This window comes from Delphinus delphis, chromosome 1, assembly GCF_949987515.2.
Source record: "Delphinus delphis chromosome 1, mDelDel1.2, whole genome shotgun sequence".
Classification (NCBI taxonomy): domain Eukaryota; kingdom Metazoa; phylum Chordata; class Mammalia; order Artiodactyla; family Delphinidae; genus Delphinus; species Delphinus delphis.
In genome coordinates this window covers 14,406,723-14,420,080 of record NC_082683.1, presented here as the reverse complement: position 1 = coordinate 14,420,080, position 13,358 = coordinate 14,406,723, and the positions used below count along the sequence as shown (strand labels likewise).

Sequence of the window (13,358 nt, the reverse complement as noted above, 5' to 3'; positions counted from 1 at the left end):
AATGACTTAACAAGTTCGCAGAAGCATTAAAAATGGTGATAACCATTGTTTATCAAGGATTTACTATATGCCAGGCACTGTGCTTAGGCAGCCTCCTTGTAAGATTGTATTTAAGCCCTCATGTGCTTTTCTGAGAGGTTGATTTTACACCCATTTTTCAGATGAACTAATTGAAGCTAAGAGGTGAAGTAAATCAGCAAGGCACATAACTAACAAGTGGCTGACAGGCGTTTGAACCTGGGTCTGTTCGACAAGAAGGGCTCTGTGCTCTTCTGTCCTACCTTGGAGGAGGCAGAGGTCCTGTGAGGGCCTTCTCCAGACCAGTGAACTTGAGTGTCGGCAGTTTTAAAACTCCCATGGGAACCGTAAATGACTCATGCTGCAGCGGCCCTTGTCAGCCGGGAGTCGGTCTTGCTGGCGCAAAGAAAGGGGGCTTCTTTGTTGGCAAGTGGCAACTTGCCAGGGCTCTCGCTGGATGGTTTCCTCTGCTTCAGTGGTTCCTGTAGGAAGAGAATAGCAGGAGAATCTGGGTCTTTACCCTCATTAGAAGCCAACTAAAGAGATTTCCTTTCAGTACAGCAGTCCTTTTCATGTATGTGGAAGGTCAACCCTGTGCCTGCGTGTCCCCAAGCTGCAGTGGGAGGGTGCGTGGAAATTCCTGTCTGACGTGCCACCTGGGGTTCCCCTTACAGACCAATGAGAAGGGCCAGGTCGTGACCAAGACGGCGCTCCTGAAGCAGATGGAGGAGCTGATCGAGGAGCCGGGCCTCACATGCTGCATCTGCAGGGAGGGGTACAAGTTCCAGGTGCGGTCAGTCCCAAGCCCCGGTGGCCTCCCTCGCCTGAGGCCTTTTTGTTCTTAGGCCAGAGTCAAGGCTCGTATCTTAGGGCCAGCTGTCCTCTCTAAAGGTGGGAAGGCAGACTGATCTGAACGGTAGTCTTCATCGTCATCAACAGCTACCACTCACTGGGTCCCTTCTGTGTGCCAGGCCCTGTGCCCAGAGCCTTTATGTAAACTGGGTAATTTTATCTTTAAACCTGTAAAAAGCCCTAATTTATGGATGAGAAAACAAAGTTCATGTAGCAGAGCCAGAGTTCTAGCCCAGGCTTTTCTGACTTCAGACCTGGGGCTTTTAAAAACACATCATGCTGCTTCCATATTCAGATAACCTGGGGAGAAGGTCAGGACCTTGGCTTTCTGGGCTCCACCTAACTCGATTTAACACCCAAAGGAGCACAACAGCAAGTGACCAGTTTGCTCCCCTAAAGGCCTAAAAGTCATCCCTCTTCCTCTCCAGCTTGAATTTATTACTTAGCGCCCAAGCCTGTCGAAGGGGCACTACCCTGGGCCACAAGCCCTGTAAGTCCTGCTGTGACACAGGCTCCTTGGAGCTTTCTGGTCAGTTTTGAAAAACAAGTGACTTAACAAGAAGGCACTTTATTCTTCATTTTCAGATAAAAGAAGCAAAAAGGAAGGGACCGTTCAGGCTCGCATTTCTGCCCTTCTGTCTCGCAGCATCCACTTTATTTCAGTTGCTCCCCACAACCCTCATTTCACTGGGGCTCTGCCCAGCCAAGTGCTTAACCAGGAGACTGAGGGGCTCACCATCACCCCCTTTCCTGAATGCATCCCTTCCTAGGATCGTAGACCCTCGGGGCCCCTCTGCTCTGCTTCACCTCCTTTCACAGCCTGCCTTGGAGTTTCACCTCTCCTCCTTTTTATGTTATCTATCTTTGCAGCCCACCAAGGTCCTGGGCATTTATACCTTCACCAAGCGGGTAGCCTTAGAGGAGATGGAGAACAAGCCCCGGAAACAGCAGGGCTACAGCACCGTGTCCCACTTCAACATCGTGCACTACGATTGCCACCTGGCTGCCGTCAGGTGGGCCTGGCTCTTGCGGAGCGGCTCCTTCACTAGGCCTCCCCTTGCATGTGCTTCAGTACTAGCCCTGTGTGACTTCAGGGGAGCGGGCAGCTCGCCAGAGGCCCTGGACTGGGAGGGGGTGGGACTGCCATCCCTGAGGCTTTAATTCTCTTCCTTAGGCTCTGCAAAGTATGGTGTCCTACCTTCAGCCATACAGGCCCAAGTGCCATTCCTGCCATATAATCTGGAAAAGATACTTGGCTTTTGGGCCAAGGCTGGTGAGAGCAGCCTTGCTTACTAGAGGCGGTGAAGCTGGCATTTACCATCGTGGTTACAAACGGCTGCTCCTCTCTGTAGAGTCAGGCACGCGGGCCAGCACTTCCTTAGTGTCAGCAAACCCTCCTCCACCCCTACGCGCCCAGGTGCCTGGTTGCCAGATTAATTCCAGCAGTCACTCATCCCTGCTCTCCTCCCAATCCAGGCTGGCTCGAGGCCGGGAAGAGTGGGAAAGTGCCGCCCTTCAGAACGCCAACACTAAGTGCAACGGTCTCCTTCCCGTCTGGGGGCCCCATGTCCCTGAGTCAGCTTTTGCCACCTGTCTGGCAAGGTGAGTGTGGAGCATCTTGCATGGTAGAAAAGAGAGGATTCCCAGGAGATGGGGGAAGATCAGCTGTCAGCCCCGGCCCCGGGGAAGCCATCTCCTGTCACCTTCATCAGGAATCTGTGTCTGTCTTTGCTTCCTGACAGGGGAGCCCATCCGGAAGAGAGGGGACTCTGCTGGGAGAAGCCAGCACCCTCAGCGTCTGGGGCCCCAGGTGGAATCTCTGGTTATCTGCTACCTCTCCTCCTTTGCTGATCTTAGGACACAAAACACAGGACCCCTGACTTGGTCCTTGAGGCCAAAATTTTCCAGAGTTCACTTCTATTTCTCTGAGGTTTAAATAATGAAAATAGCTTGATGGCGTGGGGAACATCGGGCTCCTTTCAAAGCCTCCCTTGTCCTAAGATCCAGAGTAGAGTAGCGAAACCTTCTGTGAGGTCCTCATCTCTTGCAGATGCCTTGTGCAGTGGTGCCCCACTCCAAGTCCTATTGTAAAGCTCGGGGATGAAAAGATACTTACCATAAGCCAGGCACTTGGCAGTAATAATGATGAAAGTCATGTTGGGCAGCATGTGGAACTGCTTACCGAGTGTTGTTATTATACACGTTCTACAGATGAAGAGACTGAGGCACAGACTTACTCAGGGGCAGAGTCCAGGTGGTTGGTGATGTACATTGACATAGGAAGACCTTTTATTTGGAGGTTGAGGAGATGATTCTTATGGATGGATCACCTTGTCAGTCAGAATGAATAAGTTCTACATTTCTTCTCTCAAAATGCACTTCCAGATGTGGTCACAATATGTCCTATGACATTAGTCCATCAAGAAATGCACCCCCTTCCCCCCCCCCCGCCCCCAAACCGGCACGTTCTCCTCAAAGCTTGGAGAGCATCGCGTTCAGTCACAGCAGAAACAAAAGTGTGCTCTGCTCTTGTCTTCCCCCGAGCCCAGCCCTTGTCCTTGACTCCCCCTTTCATTCTCGATCCGTCTGTGTAACCTTCACAGCCATCAGGCCGAGGGGGGCTCTGCCTTCCCAGCTGGGTCTTCACCAGGGAGCTTGCTTCCGCTTCACCACCTGCTCTCTTCTCCCAGGCACAATACTTACCTCCAGGAGTGCACGGGCCAGCGGGAGCCCACGTACCAGCTCAACATCCACGACACCAAGCTGCTGTTCCTGCGCTTCGCCATGGAGCAGTCCTTCAGCGCGGACACTGGAGGGGGCGGCCGGGAGAGCAACATCCACCTGATCCCGTACATCATCCACACCGTGCTTTACGTCCTGAACACGTCAGTACCGCGCGCCTCGGGTTCCTCTGCCCGACAAGCTCTCCCGGCTTGTCTGCAGCCGCTCTAGTTAGCTCTAGAACGAATGAATGGCCCCAGGCAGCCTTTACCGAAGTAGGAATGTTCATCTGCGCCTCTTTGGAATCACACAGAATAAAGAGTACGGTGGCTTCCTTTTCCAAAACTGTCTCATCTACCAGCACGGGCAGCCAAGGGCTGCCTCCTTGGACTGACCTTCAGCCCAGAGGGGAGCAGGAAGTGGGAGAGGCCAGATCATCGAAGCTTCTACTTCAGTGTAGCTGCTACTTGCAAGACTATTCCCTTGGATGGGGGGGGCCATGGGTCACTGTCAAAGGCACACAGGCTGTTCCAGGTGAGCGTTTCACAGCTGGAGGATGTGGCAGGACCGAGGGCCTGGACTTGCTATCCCTGTCTCTTCTTCAGTGAGTGAGGCTTCTGGCAGCTGTGAGCGGGGAGGTGTTGTTGAAGATTATTTGGGAAAGTCAGCTGAGAAGGAAGGTAGCCCAGAAAAAAAACGGGCCTGTGCTTCAGGCCTGAGCAGTGCTGATCGCTGGTGTCCGTGGGGCCTTTGACAGAGCCGTTGCCTCTTTTTGGCAGCAGTGGGGTGGAGGGGGTCGCCCCAGTCTCCGGGGAGCAAAGCAGACCCAGAGAGGCCGCATGATTTGTCTAGCAGAACACAGCTGGTGGCTTCCGATGTCACTGTGTCTTTGAAATGCCAGACGCTCGTAACTCATGCTTAGTTTCCTTAGTTGGGGAGGGAGCGGGCTGTGTCCTGATGGTCTCGGTCAGTTAGAGGCCAAGCCGGAAGCTGCACGAAGAGGCACTGTTTCCCAGCCACAGCCTGCTTCCCTCGCTGGTTCACGCTGGTGTGAGCTTGGTCACGGTGGGCGTGGGGGAGCGGGGGGCTGGTTGAGCAGGGATTGCTGCCTTTGGTGGGACGTTTGTATATGAAGGCGAGTGTGTCACACACAGCGCGAGCCAGCGCAGAGTGGAGCGGGTCGTGCGATGGCACAAAGCTTCTGATCTCCAATTCTGGACACTCCAGTCTGGTGTAGCCGCCTGTTCCATCTGTGTTCATCCATGGGGCAGAAGGGTGCCCGGTGTCCCCGTACCGTCCCCCCTGCTTTCCCACAGCCCAGTGCCTGGCAGTGCCATGTGCAGACCTGGTAACTTTGATTCAGCTGCTACTAGTGTTGTGTTTTTATTTCCAGGGAACTAGGATGGGGCGTCAAGCACTCTTGGCCTGAGAGCACCATCCAGGTCGTAAGGAGAGAGTGTAGCCAGAAATACGTGATAAGGAAGTGGTCTCAGTGCCCGTCTAGTGACCTGTCGAAGCTTCATTGCAGGTGGAGAGTCCACGCTGGGAGAGCTCTGGAGCCAGATTGCCTGGGTCAGAGCCCAGTTCCTTCACTCGCCACTGTGTGGCTTTGGGCAGAATATTTACTCTCTCTGTGCTGTAGTTTCCCCTTCTGTAACGTTGGGAGAGTACCCGTCTCATCGGGTTATCGTGAGGATTAAATGAGATAATCCATGGAAAGCTCTTAGAAGGGGCTTGGCGTTAAAGTTGATGATTACCGTTGTTGCTGCAGTTCAGGCAAAAGCGAGAACGAGAAGCAGTGCTCGCCGGGAGGAATCTGTTCTAATGGAGGAGAGAAGACACAGACACATAAAAGAACACACCACGATAGCCTAGGAAGGGCACCGGCTGCAAATGCCGTGTGAACAGTTAGCTGTACCGAGACTCGTGGAGTCGGGGAGTGTGGGCTGTGGGCTCAGAGACTCTGGGTTTGCTGACTGGTTTGGTGACTTTGGTTGTGTCACTTCACTCCCCGGGCCTTCAGATACCCTGGTAAAGAGGTGCCGGCTGTCACCTTCCAGAGTTGTCAGGACACGTGGATGGCGGAGTGTTTGTGAATGTGCCGGACACGCGCAATTGGAATTGTGCGGAGCTGGGCTGGGGGGTGGGGGACGAGGAAGATGCCCCCGAGAAGGACTGGGGCGGGGCTGGGGGTGCCCCGCTTGGAGAGGAGGCGGGAGGGGCGGTGGAGGACGGGTGGGGGGTTCCGTGAGCCGAGCGCTCAGGAAACGTAAAAGAAGACGGGAGATTGAGCAAGCCTCCTCCCCTCTTGCTGCTCGTGCCCTGCTTCTGCCCTGGTTTCATGGTGCTCCTTTTGTTCCAGAACCCGAGCAACTTCCCGAGAGGAGAAGAACCTCCAGGGCTTTCTGGAGCAGCCCAAGGAGAAGTGGGTGGAGAGTGCCTTTGAAGTGGACGGGCCCCACTACTTCACTGTCCTGGCCCTCCACGTCCTGCCCCCCGAGAAGTGGCGAGCCATACGCGTGGAAATCCTGCGGCGGCTGCTGGTGACCTCTCAGGCCCGGGCAGTGGCTCCGGGGGGAGCCAGCAGGTCAGTGCTCGCTTCGGGAGGTGCCTGCTTCAGGGGGCCGTCTCCCGGGCCGCCCGTCGCCCGGACTCTGTAGCCGCTGTGGGTGAGAGCTGCCCGCGGCGCGCAGGTGCTGAGTGGAGGCGCTTCGCTTGACTCGGCAATGGAGCCTGAGCCTTCCCGGCCGGTCACACCAAGAGTCGAGGCCTGACGCCGCTGGGTGCCTGCCCCTCTGGGTCAGCTGTTCAGGCACTAGAAGTGTGGGGCCAGGCTTAGCCCTGGGAAGTGTCCTCAGAGAGGAAGCCAGCCAGGCACAGGGTGAGACTTCTCAGGAGAAGGGTTAGGGTCGGCAGGCAGTTGAGACAGGTAGCCAGGTGTTCCGAATCTTGCTGGTCTGCGCATAAACTAGCAAAGCTTCCTGGGGGCTGTGCTCGGGGATGTTCTTTTCTGGTATTAAAAGCTCCTCATCTCCCTCCTTGGTCACATTCCTATCCCGTCTGCTCCCACGTTCCATGAGCCTTCTTTCTTTCTCTGCTGTTGGTGTGGACACCTCCCTAAGAAGGAAGGCATTTCAGGAAGGAAGTGGTCTTTGTTTTCATGACCCCGTGCTGTGATTTGGGTCAGCTGGGAGGTGTCTCGAGGCAAACAACTGCAGACAACAACAGCGAGAAGCCCTTTGCGACGAGTGCACAGATTGCGCCACCCCGAGGGGACTCCTTGGCGCTACTCTTGGCCCGTCGTGGCCCCGAGCAGCCTGCCCTCCCTGGGCTACAGAGTAGGCTAAGAGTTGTCAGCTTGCTTCTGCCCTTGAGGGAAACCTGCTTCATTCTGGGAAGGTCTGTCCTCCTGTGTCTGCTTTCGCTAGGATCCGAGGGGACATTTCCAACAGGGGTGCAGGGAGGAGCTTTTAGGCCCCTGATGATGACAGACCAAGTGGAAGCAGCCTTGGCCTGAATTTGCACACCTGGTGTCTCCACCTCCATCAGCTCTGATTTATCAAGTCGCTAGTGGTAGGCACCTCGTGGCCCGGGGAGACCCAGACCAGGTTGGAGCTCTGCTGTTGGGTCCAGCCAGTGCCAGCCTCTGTGTAGAGCAGGAGGGGGCCGGTCTTGTTAGATTCCTACCTAGCCCCTGCCCCTATTCCAAACATAGCACTTTCCAGTGTTAACCAAGAGTCTAAAGCATTAATAGTTAACTAGCTGCTGGGAGTCAAAGGTTAGATCTGGAAGATACTAAGCTGTTGATAAGCCAGGCTCGGCCTGTATCCATAGCACGCAAAGTAGCTATTCACTGGGCACAGGCTCTCGGTGACAGGTGTGAAATCTGAACCCACAGGAGCTGTGTTGCTTTCAATTAGGAGACTGGAATGCATTACTGTCCCAGGCAGTTAAGGAAAAGCTGATTTGGTCACGGCTTAATTAGGAAATCCAGTGTGAGCTGCACTCATGAGTCGCCATTTCCTCTGTAGCAGTTTAGTCACCTTTACTAATTAACCTGAAATAATTAAGTTGGGCAGGGCCACTCCAGATTCGTGCCACCAATGCGAAAGAGCTGCAAGAAGGAGCGGCCCTGGCGGGGTGTCAGGGTGTGAGCAGGGTGCCCTGGAAGCAGGGTGGCAGAGTGCTGGCCATCAGCACGGTGTGGGACACCCTGCAAGGAGGGACATTTAGAGGGTGACCTCCTGGTGGTTGGGGCAGTGCCACTGGCAGCAGGCTTTGTCCTCAGCCCATTATGGGGTGGGGGGCAGCAGCAGGTACACAAAAATCTAGGAGTCCGCACAAGAGAAGTTGCTCTCTTCTGCGGGTTTTACGTTCAGGAAAAAAGATTCTTCTGCCAGGAACTTGCAAGTATTTAAGCCTGGGACTTTACTAGGCTTCCGTCAGAGCCTTTTCTGTTTCCTTGTCTGCCAGCGCACAGAGTTGCAGAGAAAGAATTCTCATCGTCGTCCACAGGCCCACCTCGCAGTAGTTTTCCCTTTCGGCTGCAGCATCCTCATGCGTGGCGGTCGGGGAGGAGGTGGGCGCTTTGGAGATGTTGGGGGGAGGGAGGGTACAGGTAGCATACCTTAGCGAACAGAATTGTCTCATTTTATTATTTTACTTTACTTTGGTTAATAACTTAAGCATTGACTGAGTGTAGGTGTGGTTGGCCTGTCTCATGCTAGGTAGTCCCTTCACTTGAGGCCCATGCAGTGTAGTTTTAGCTTCTAGATGAATAACATCTACGCTCGTCTGATGTTTATGATTCTAGCGTATATAAACACATGGTGCGTGCATGCACACGCATTTTCATCCTAAGTTCTGGTGCCTTTGGTGTGGGCTCTGTTCCAGGGTGGAGAGGCTCCACGACAAGGGTTTATCTAGCCTTTACTTACTACAGGTATGAAGGCAGTTTGCAGACAAAACCTCTCCTAGATCTTGGGCTGTAGAAACCAAGTCCTAGCACCGGCACTTCACTCACCGTGCAGAGTGGGTGCTGGTCGTTCTGTACTTCATGGTGGCTCTACCTGCAGTAATCATTCCTCAGACCAGGAGCGTCTGCTGAGAAGGCGGTGGACGGTGTTGGCAGTGACGGCCCTCTGTGTTCCGAGGGCTTGGCTGCTCTCTAATCCCAGACTGCGTCACTGGATTAAGTAGCAGCGATGCTGGTTAGAAACGAAGGGGTGCGGTGAGCTCTGGGATTAGCCCGGGATTTCGGAGGTGTTGGGCCGGCTGTGGCTCGCATCTGAGACGTCACTGTTGTCCGACGCCAGGTGTCCACCAGCTTGCTGGTTTTAACATGGCACGCGGTTGGCAGATTACTGTGTGAGACTGCTTTAGGTGTGCTGGCTGCTGGTAAAAACTCTCCAAGAGGGAATGTGAAGACTGAAGTAGAACCTTGTTTCCTCCTGCATTTATTAGGTCCCGTCAAGTCCGAGAGCGCGTGTGGGGGCTAAACACAGGGAAACACGGGACTCTGTGGCGACTCTTTAAGGCAGTAGCCTTTTGGCTGCCGTGTTGCAACTTACGTCTCCCTCTTTCCCATTTTCCCTGGCTTAGCAGAGTCGCTACTAAAGATGACTGTGTCACGCAGCGTCTTGTGGTGAATAAACCTCTGGGTCCCAGGGCTTCAGAAGCTCTGACCCGTGGCCGTGTTCCTCTGAGAAGATGGCAAGTGGCTGGAGCTGAGTGATGCTCAGTGCCCGTGACTCTTCCCCTGCTCCCAGAATGCTTGGCTCTGTCCTTGGGAGTATCCTCCCGGGGTCTTCACGGACATGGGATTTGGTTTTATTTTCCAGGCTGACAGACAAGGCGGTGAAGGACTACTCTGCTTATCGCTCTTCCCTTCTCTTTTGGGCCCTCGTTGATCTCATTTATAACATGTTTAAGGTAAGGAGGCCGCTGGGAGCGTGGCCGGGTTTGGCAGGGGCGTAGACGTCTGTGCTTGTGGCTCTGACCCTGCCTCGGCAGCCGGCTCCTCCATCAGCCTCCCCCGAGAAACAGGCCGACCCGCCGTGGGGAGGGGTTTACCCTCTAGCTCCGACCCCTGCGTGTGTAGACTGCATTTGTAGCCATGACTGCTCCTGTGACCCGGTCTCAGGCTGCTGCAGACCCTCTTCTACAGGCCGCTCTCCCCCCGCTCCACCCCGAGTCACTCTCTGTTTGCTCTCGTCCCCTCTGTTTGGATCAACTCCGTTGCCCTGTGTGAGTGTAACTTACTCCAGCCCACTTTATAATAGGGACGCTCCTCTCAGCCTTGAGAGAATCAGAGGGTTTGGGGTGGTTCCTTTCATCATCTAAATGAAACAGCTGAATTAAAGCATGTTGACGAGTCCCTCTTCTTGGGGAAATGCTTGATGGTGGAGGGGATGGGGAGGAAAGAACGCATCGCCTCTCGAAGCTTGTAGGTTCATGTGACGTGTGCTTAGGAGAGGGGCTGTGAGAGGAATGAAGTGAAATTTTGTTGTTCCTGGAAGCAGAACACATCCTCCAGGGAAAAGTTGGATGTGTATGGGAGGGCCCTCTTCTTCCCTGCCTGACCTGAGCGACCCGCCCGGCCTGTGTGTCCTGTTGCTTCTCGTAGAAGGTGCCGACCAGCAACACGGAGGGTGGCTGGTCCTGCTCTCTGGCAGAGTACATCCGCCACAACGACATGCCCATCCACGAAGCTGCCGACAAGGCCCTGAAGGCCTTCCAGGAGGAGTTCATGCCAGTGGAGACCTTCTCAGAGTTCCTCGACGCCGCTGGTCAGTGTCAGGGTTTTTCATCTTTCACGGATCTTAGTGGGGCTGGCCATCGCTTTCATCTTCACACACAGGAAAAAACAGGCGAGAACCAGCCCGTGGGCCGCCACCGAGGGGTCTGGGAGAGATGTGTACATACCAGGTCCCTGGTAACAAGATGCGGCCGTGACATGCGGCTCACTTCACCCCAGGGGCCGTGTTCTCATGCACGTACTTTCCCAGTCTGCAGGGCAGCCCTGTGTGAGGCGGAGCTGTGGTTATCCCCATTTACAGATGGGGTAACTGAGGCTTTGAAGATTAAACAAATTCCCAGTGGGGCATAGCTGGAAAATCACTGGAGCCCCTTTTGGTTTCCTGGCTTCTTATGACAGTTCAGAGAACTAACATGGAGCTTACCTGTCTTCTCCTGCCTTTCGGGGACTGAGACATCTTATGTCACAGCTGCCCCCGGGGAGGTGTGGAAGATTTCAACTCTGATTCTTAAGATAAATAGTAAATATCAAAAGAGAGCAAAGAACGTCTCTGCTAGTAGGTGCTTTGAAGTGCTCTCACATGAGACATCCTCAGACAGTTCCTCATCCCCCAGCTGGTAAAAATGAAGTCATTGTGTTATACAACAAATTTGTCATCCTAATTGCAAACACATTAAAATTTGTTTGGATTTCATAACCAAGCATCAGGTGACAGCAGGGGGAGGTGACTTGGGCCAGTGCTGGGAAATCAACCCAGAATTAAAAGTCCCGTGCGCTCTGAGGGTGTGGGCACTGCAGTCCAGCCCCCCATCACCACCGTCCTTTCCAAGGTAGGCTCCCAGAGCCAAAGCAGGGGGGAGCCGCACCTGCCTGACTCTTCTGTGAGCTTGTTTCCTTTTCCCTGACGGCAATTTTGTCAAGTGTGAAGAGCAAGGAAAAATCTCCCCAGATCCCCCTATCAAGAGAAGGTCGCCACTAGCATTTTCTAGTCTGTCCTCTGGGCACTGAACCCTCAAACGTTCGGAGTGATGCTCAGTGTGAATTCCTCTTTCTTCCCGGATGGAGCTTCCCCAAAGCTCCAGGCCTTTCTTCCAGTTTGGCCGTTTGTTGCGGTGGCCTCAGTGGAAGCCATACTGGACGGGCCTTTGCTGGTCTGGTGCCTCCCCCGTTACCTGTCGGTCAGAGGTTGCCACCGCTCACCACAGTTCCTTTGTTAACTTCACTAGATGCTCCCATGGGTGTCTTTTCAGCCTAGACATTTTATCTTGGCTACACTCCTTGCTTTCTTCAAGAGGTGGCCCCAACTGAGAGCAGGTAGCCTGTGTGTCTGTGTCCTCAGGGCCCAGTGCCTTACCCGTCACCCAGGGGTCTGGTGAATGTCTACAAAGACTGTCAATATGAATGTCAAAGTTCGAGGAAGAGGAGGAAGAGGCAGGCAGGGGAAGGAAGGTATTCACCTCTGTTCAGGGCTTTGCATCAGCCCTGGAGCAGGGAAGAGCGGGGGCAGGTCAGGTGGGAGGCCTCTGCCGCCTTCCACTCGAGCCCAGGCGTTTACGGCATGGCTTTATTGCTTTGTTCAAACTGGTAGGAAATGTCAGAACATCCGACACACCCTACTCAAATGCAGGGACAAAAACACCTTCCAAACCAGCAAGAGCTGATGGGCGCCAGTCTTCCTGCATTAGCCCAGACTTCAGTTTGAGTGTTGCCCCGCCTCGGGGTTAACGACCCTGCATTGGTCAAGTGAGAGCCCTGCTTGTGAGGGAGGGATGGGCCGCAGGGGACCTGATGCTGATTGAGCGAGCACCTTCTGTGCCCTGGGTACTTTCACATAACTGGCCTCATCTAATCCCCAGGGTGATGTGACGAGGACTTGTCACTGTCCCCATTTGGCAGTGGAGGAAACGGAGCTCCTGAGCTCTGGCAGCTTGCCCCAGGCCCTGGACTAGGGGTTGGGTTCTTTCACCCTATCCTGTTCCTCCCAGCCCTCGAGGGCAGTGGAGTTAGCCTTTGTTTGGCCCCAGGTCCCTCTGAGAATCTGCTGAAGGCTGTAGACACTCTCTCCAGAGGACCCCCCCCCCGCCCACCCTCCATTGCGCACTGAGTTTCAGTGGACTTACAGGCCCCTGCAGGGTGCATGGACCCGGGTTTAGCACCTCCGCCCTGGGGAGATCGTGAGCTGGCCGCTGCCACTTTAAACGCCTTTAATCCTGCCGCAGCGCCAGGTGTCGGAGCCCAGCTCCCCTCCCAGGAGAGAGTGTTTGCTTGGTGACTGTCTCTGCGGTCATCGCCGGTCTCCCATGAGCAGCTGTGTCCGAGCTTGTGGGAGCACAGTGTGTTTCCCGCGTGGACGCAGCCTCCGTGACTCAGGGGCTGGGGGCTGCAAGGGCCGCTGCTAAGCAGTCTCTGCCTGTTCTCCAGGTCTCTTATCAGAAATCACTGATCCGGAGAGCTTCCTGAAGGACCTGTTGGACTCAGTCCCCTGAGCACCACACGAAACGGCGGTCGACAGAGATGGAAGCTAGCCTGCCTCTGTGTTCTCCCCTCCTGTGTGTGATTTCCGCCACGGGTTGCTGCATCGTTGCTCCATCATTGCTCCTCCCTCCTCCCTCCCTCACTTTTCTTGGAGTGGCTTGGGGATTTTAGGCTTCCTGTTTTATCTCGTGTGTGTGGTGCACTAGCTATGAAGTTGTCTGTAACCCGAGCCGTCGAAGGACCTGTACATATCTAGGAGCCACGAGTTGTCCTGGCCAACTGAATACTTGAGTGTGCACATCTTGAGAAATAAACAAATGACTTAATACACATTGGAAAGGAAGGTGTTGCCTGTGCTTGAACCGCTCCTTAGTGACACTGGCCAAACACTTCTCCTTGACTGCACAGCCCTGTCTGGCGTCAGCAGGGAGGCCTGCGTGTGTCACATTCGCCGTCTCTTGGCGCCAAATGGAGCCTGTCTGTTCTCGGCCAGCAAGTTGGGGCACCGCATTTGACGGCTATGATCTTTCCTGAA

General features: G+C 54.5%; 1 protein-coding gene across 2 annotated transcripts in view; it reads left to right on the top strand.

Annotated features, from left to right (window-relative positions):
* Positions 1–13,155, top strand: part of UBR4 (ubiquitin protein ligase E3 component n-recognin 4) — a 126,741-nt gene extending 113,586 nt beyond the window's left edge. For both annotated transcript variants that reach the window (XM_060015371.1, XM_060015365.1), the window contains exons 99-106: positions 693–806; positions 1,741–1,883; positions 2,347–2,472; positions 3,561–3,755; positions 5,954–6,178; positions 9,432–9,522; positions 10,217–10,379; positions 12,770–13,155. In XM_060015371.1, coding sequence (XP_059871354.1) covers positions 693–806; positions 1,741–1,883; positions 2,347–2,472; positions 3,561–3,755; positions 5,954–6,178; positions 9,432–9,522; positions 10,217–10,379; positions 12,770–12,834 — 1,122 coding nt within the window. In that variant the 3' untranslated portion in view covers positions 12,835–13,155. The remainder of the gene's footprint in view (positions 1–692; positions 807–1,740; positions 1,884–2,346; positions 2,473–3,560; positions 3,756–5,953; positions 6,179–9,431; positions 9,523–10,216; positions 10,380–12,769) is intronic.
* Positions 13,156–13,358: the final 203 nt, after the last annotated feature.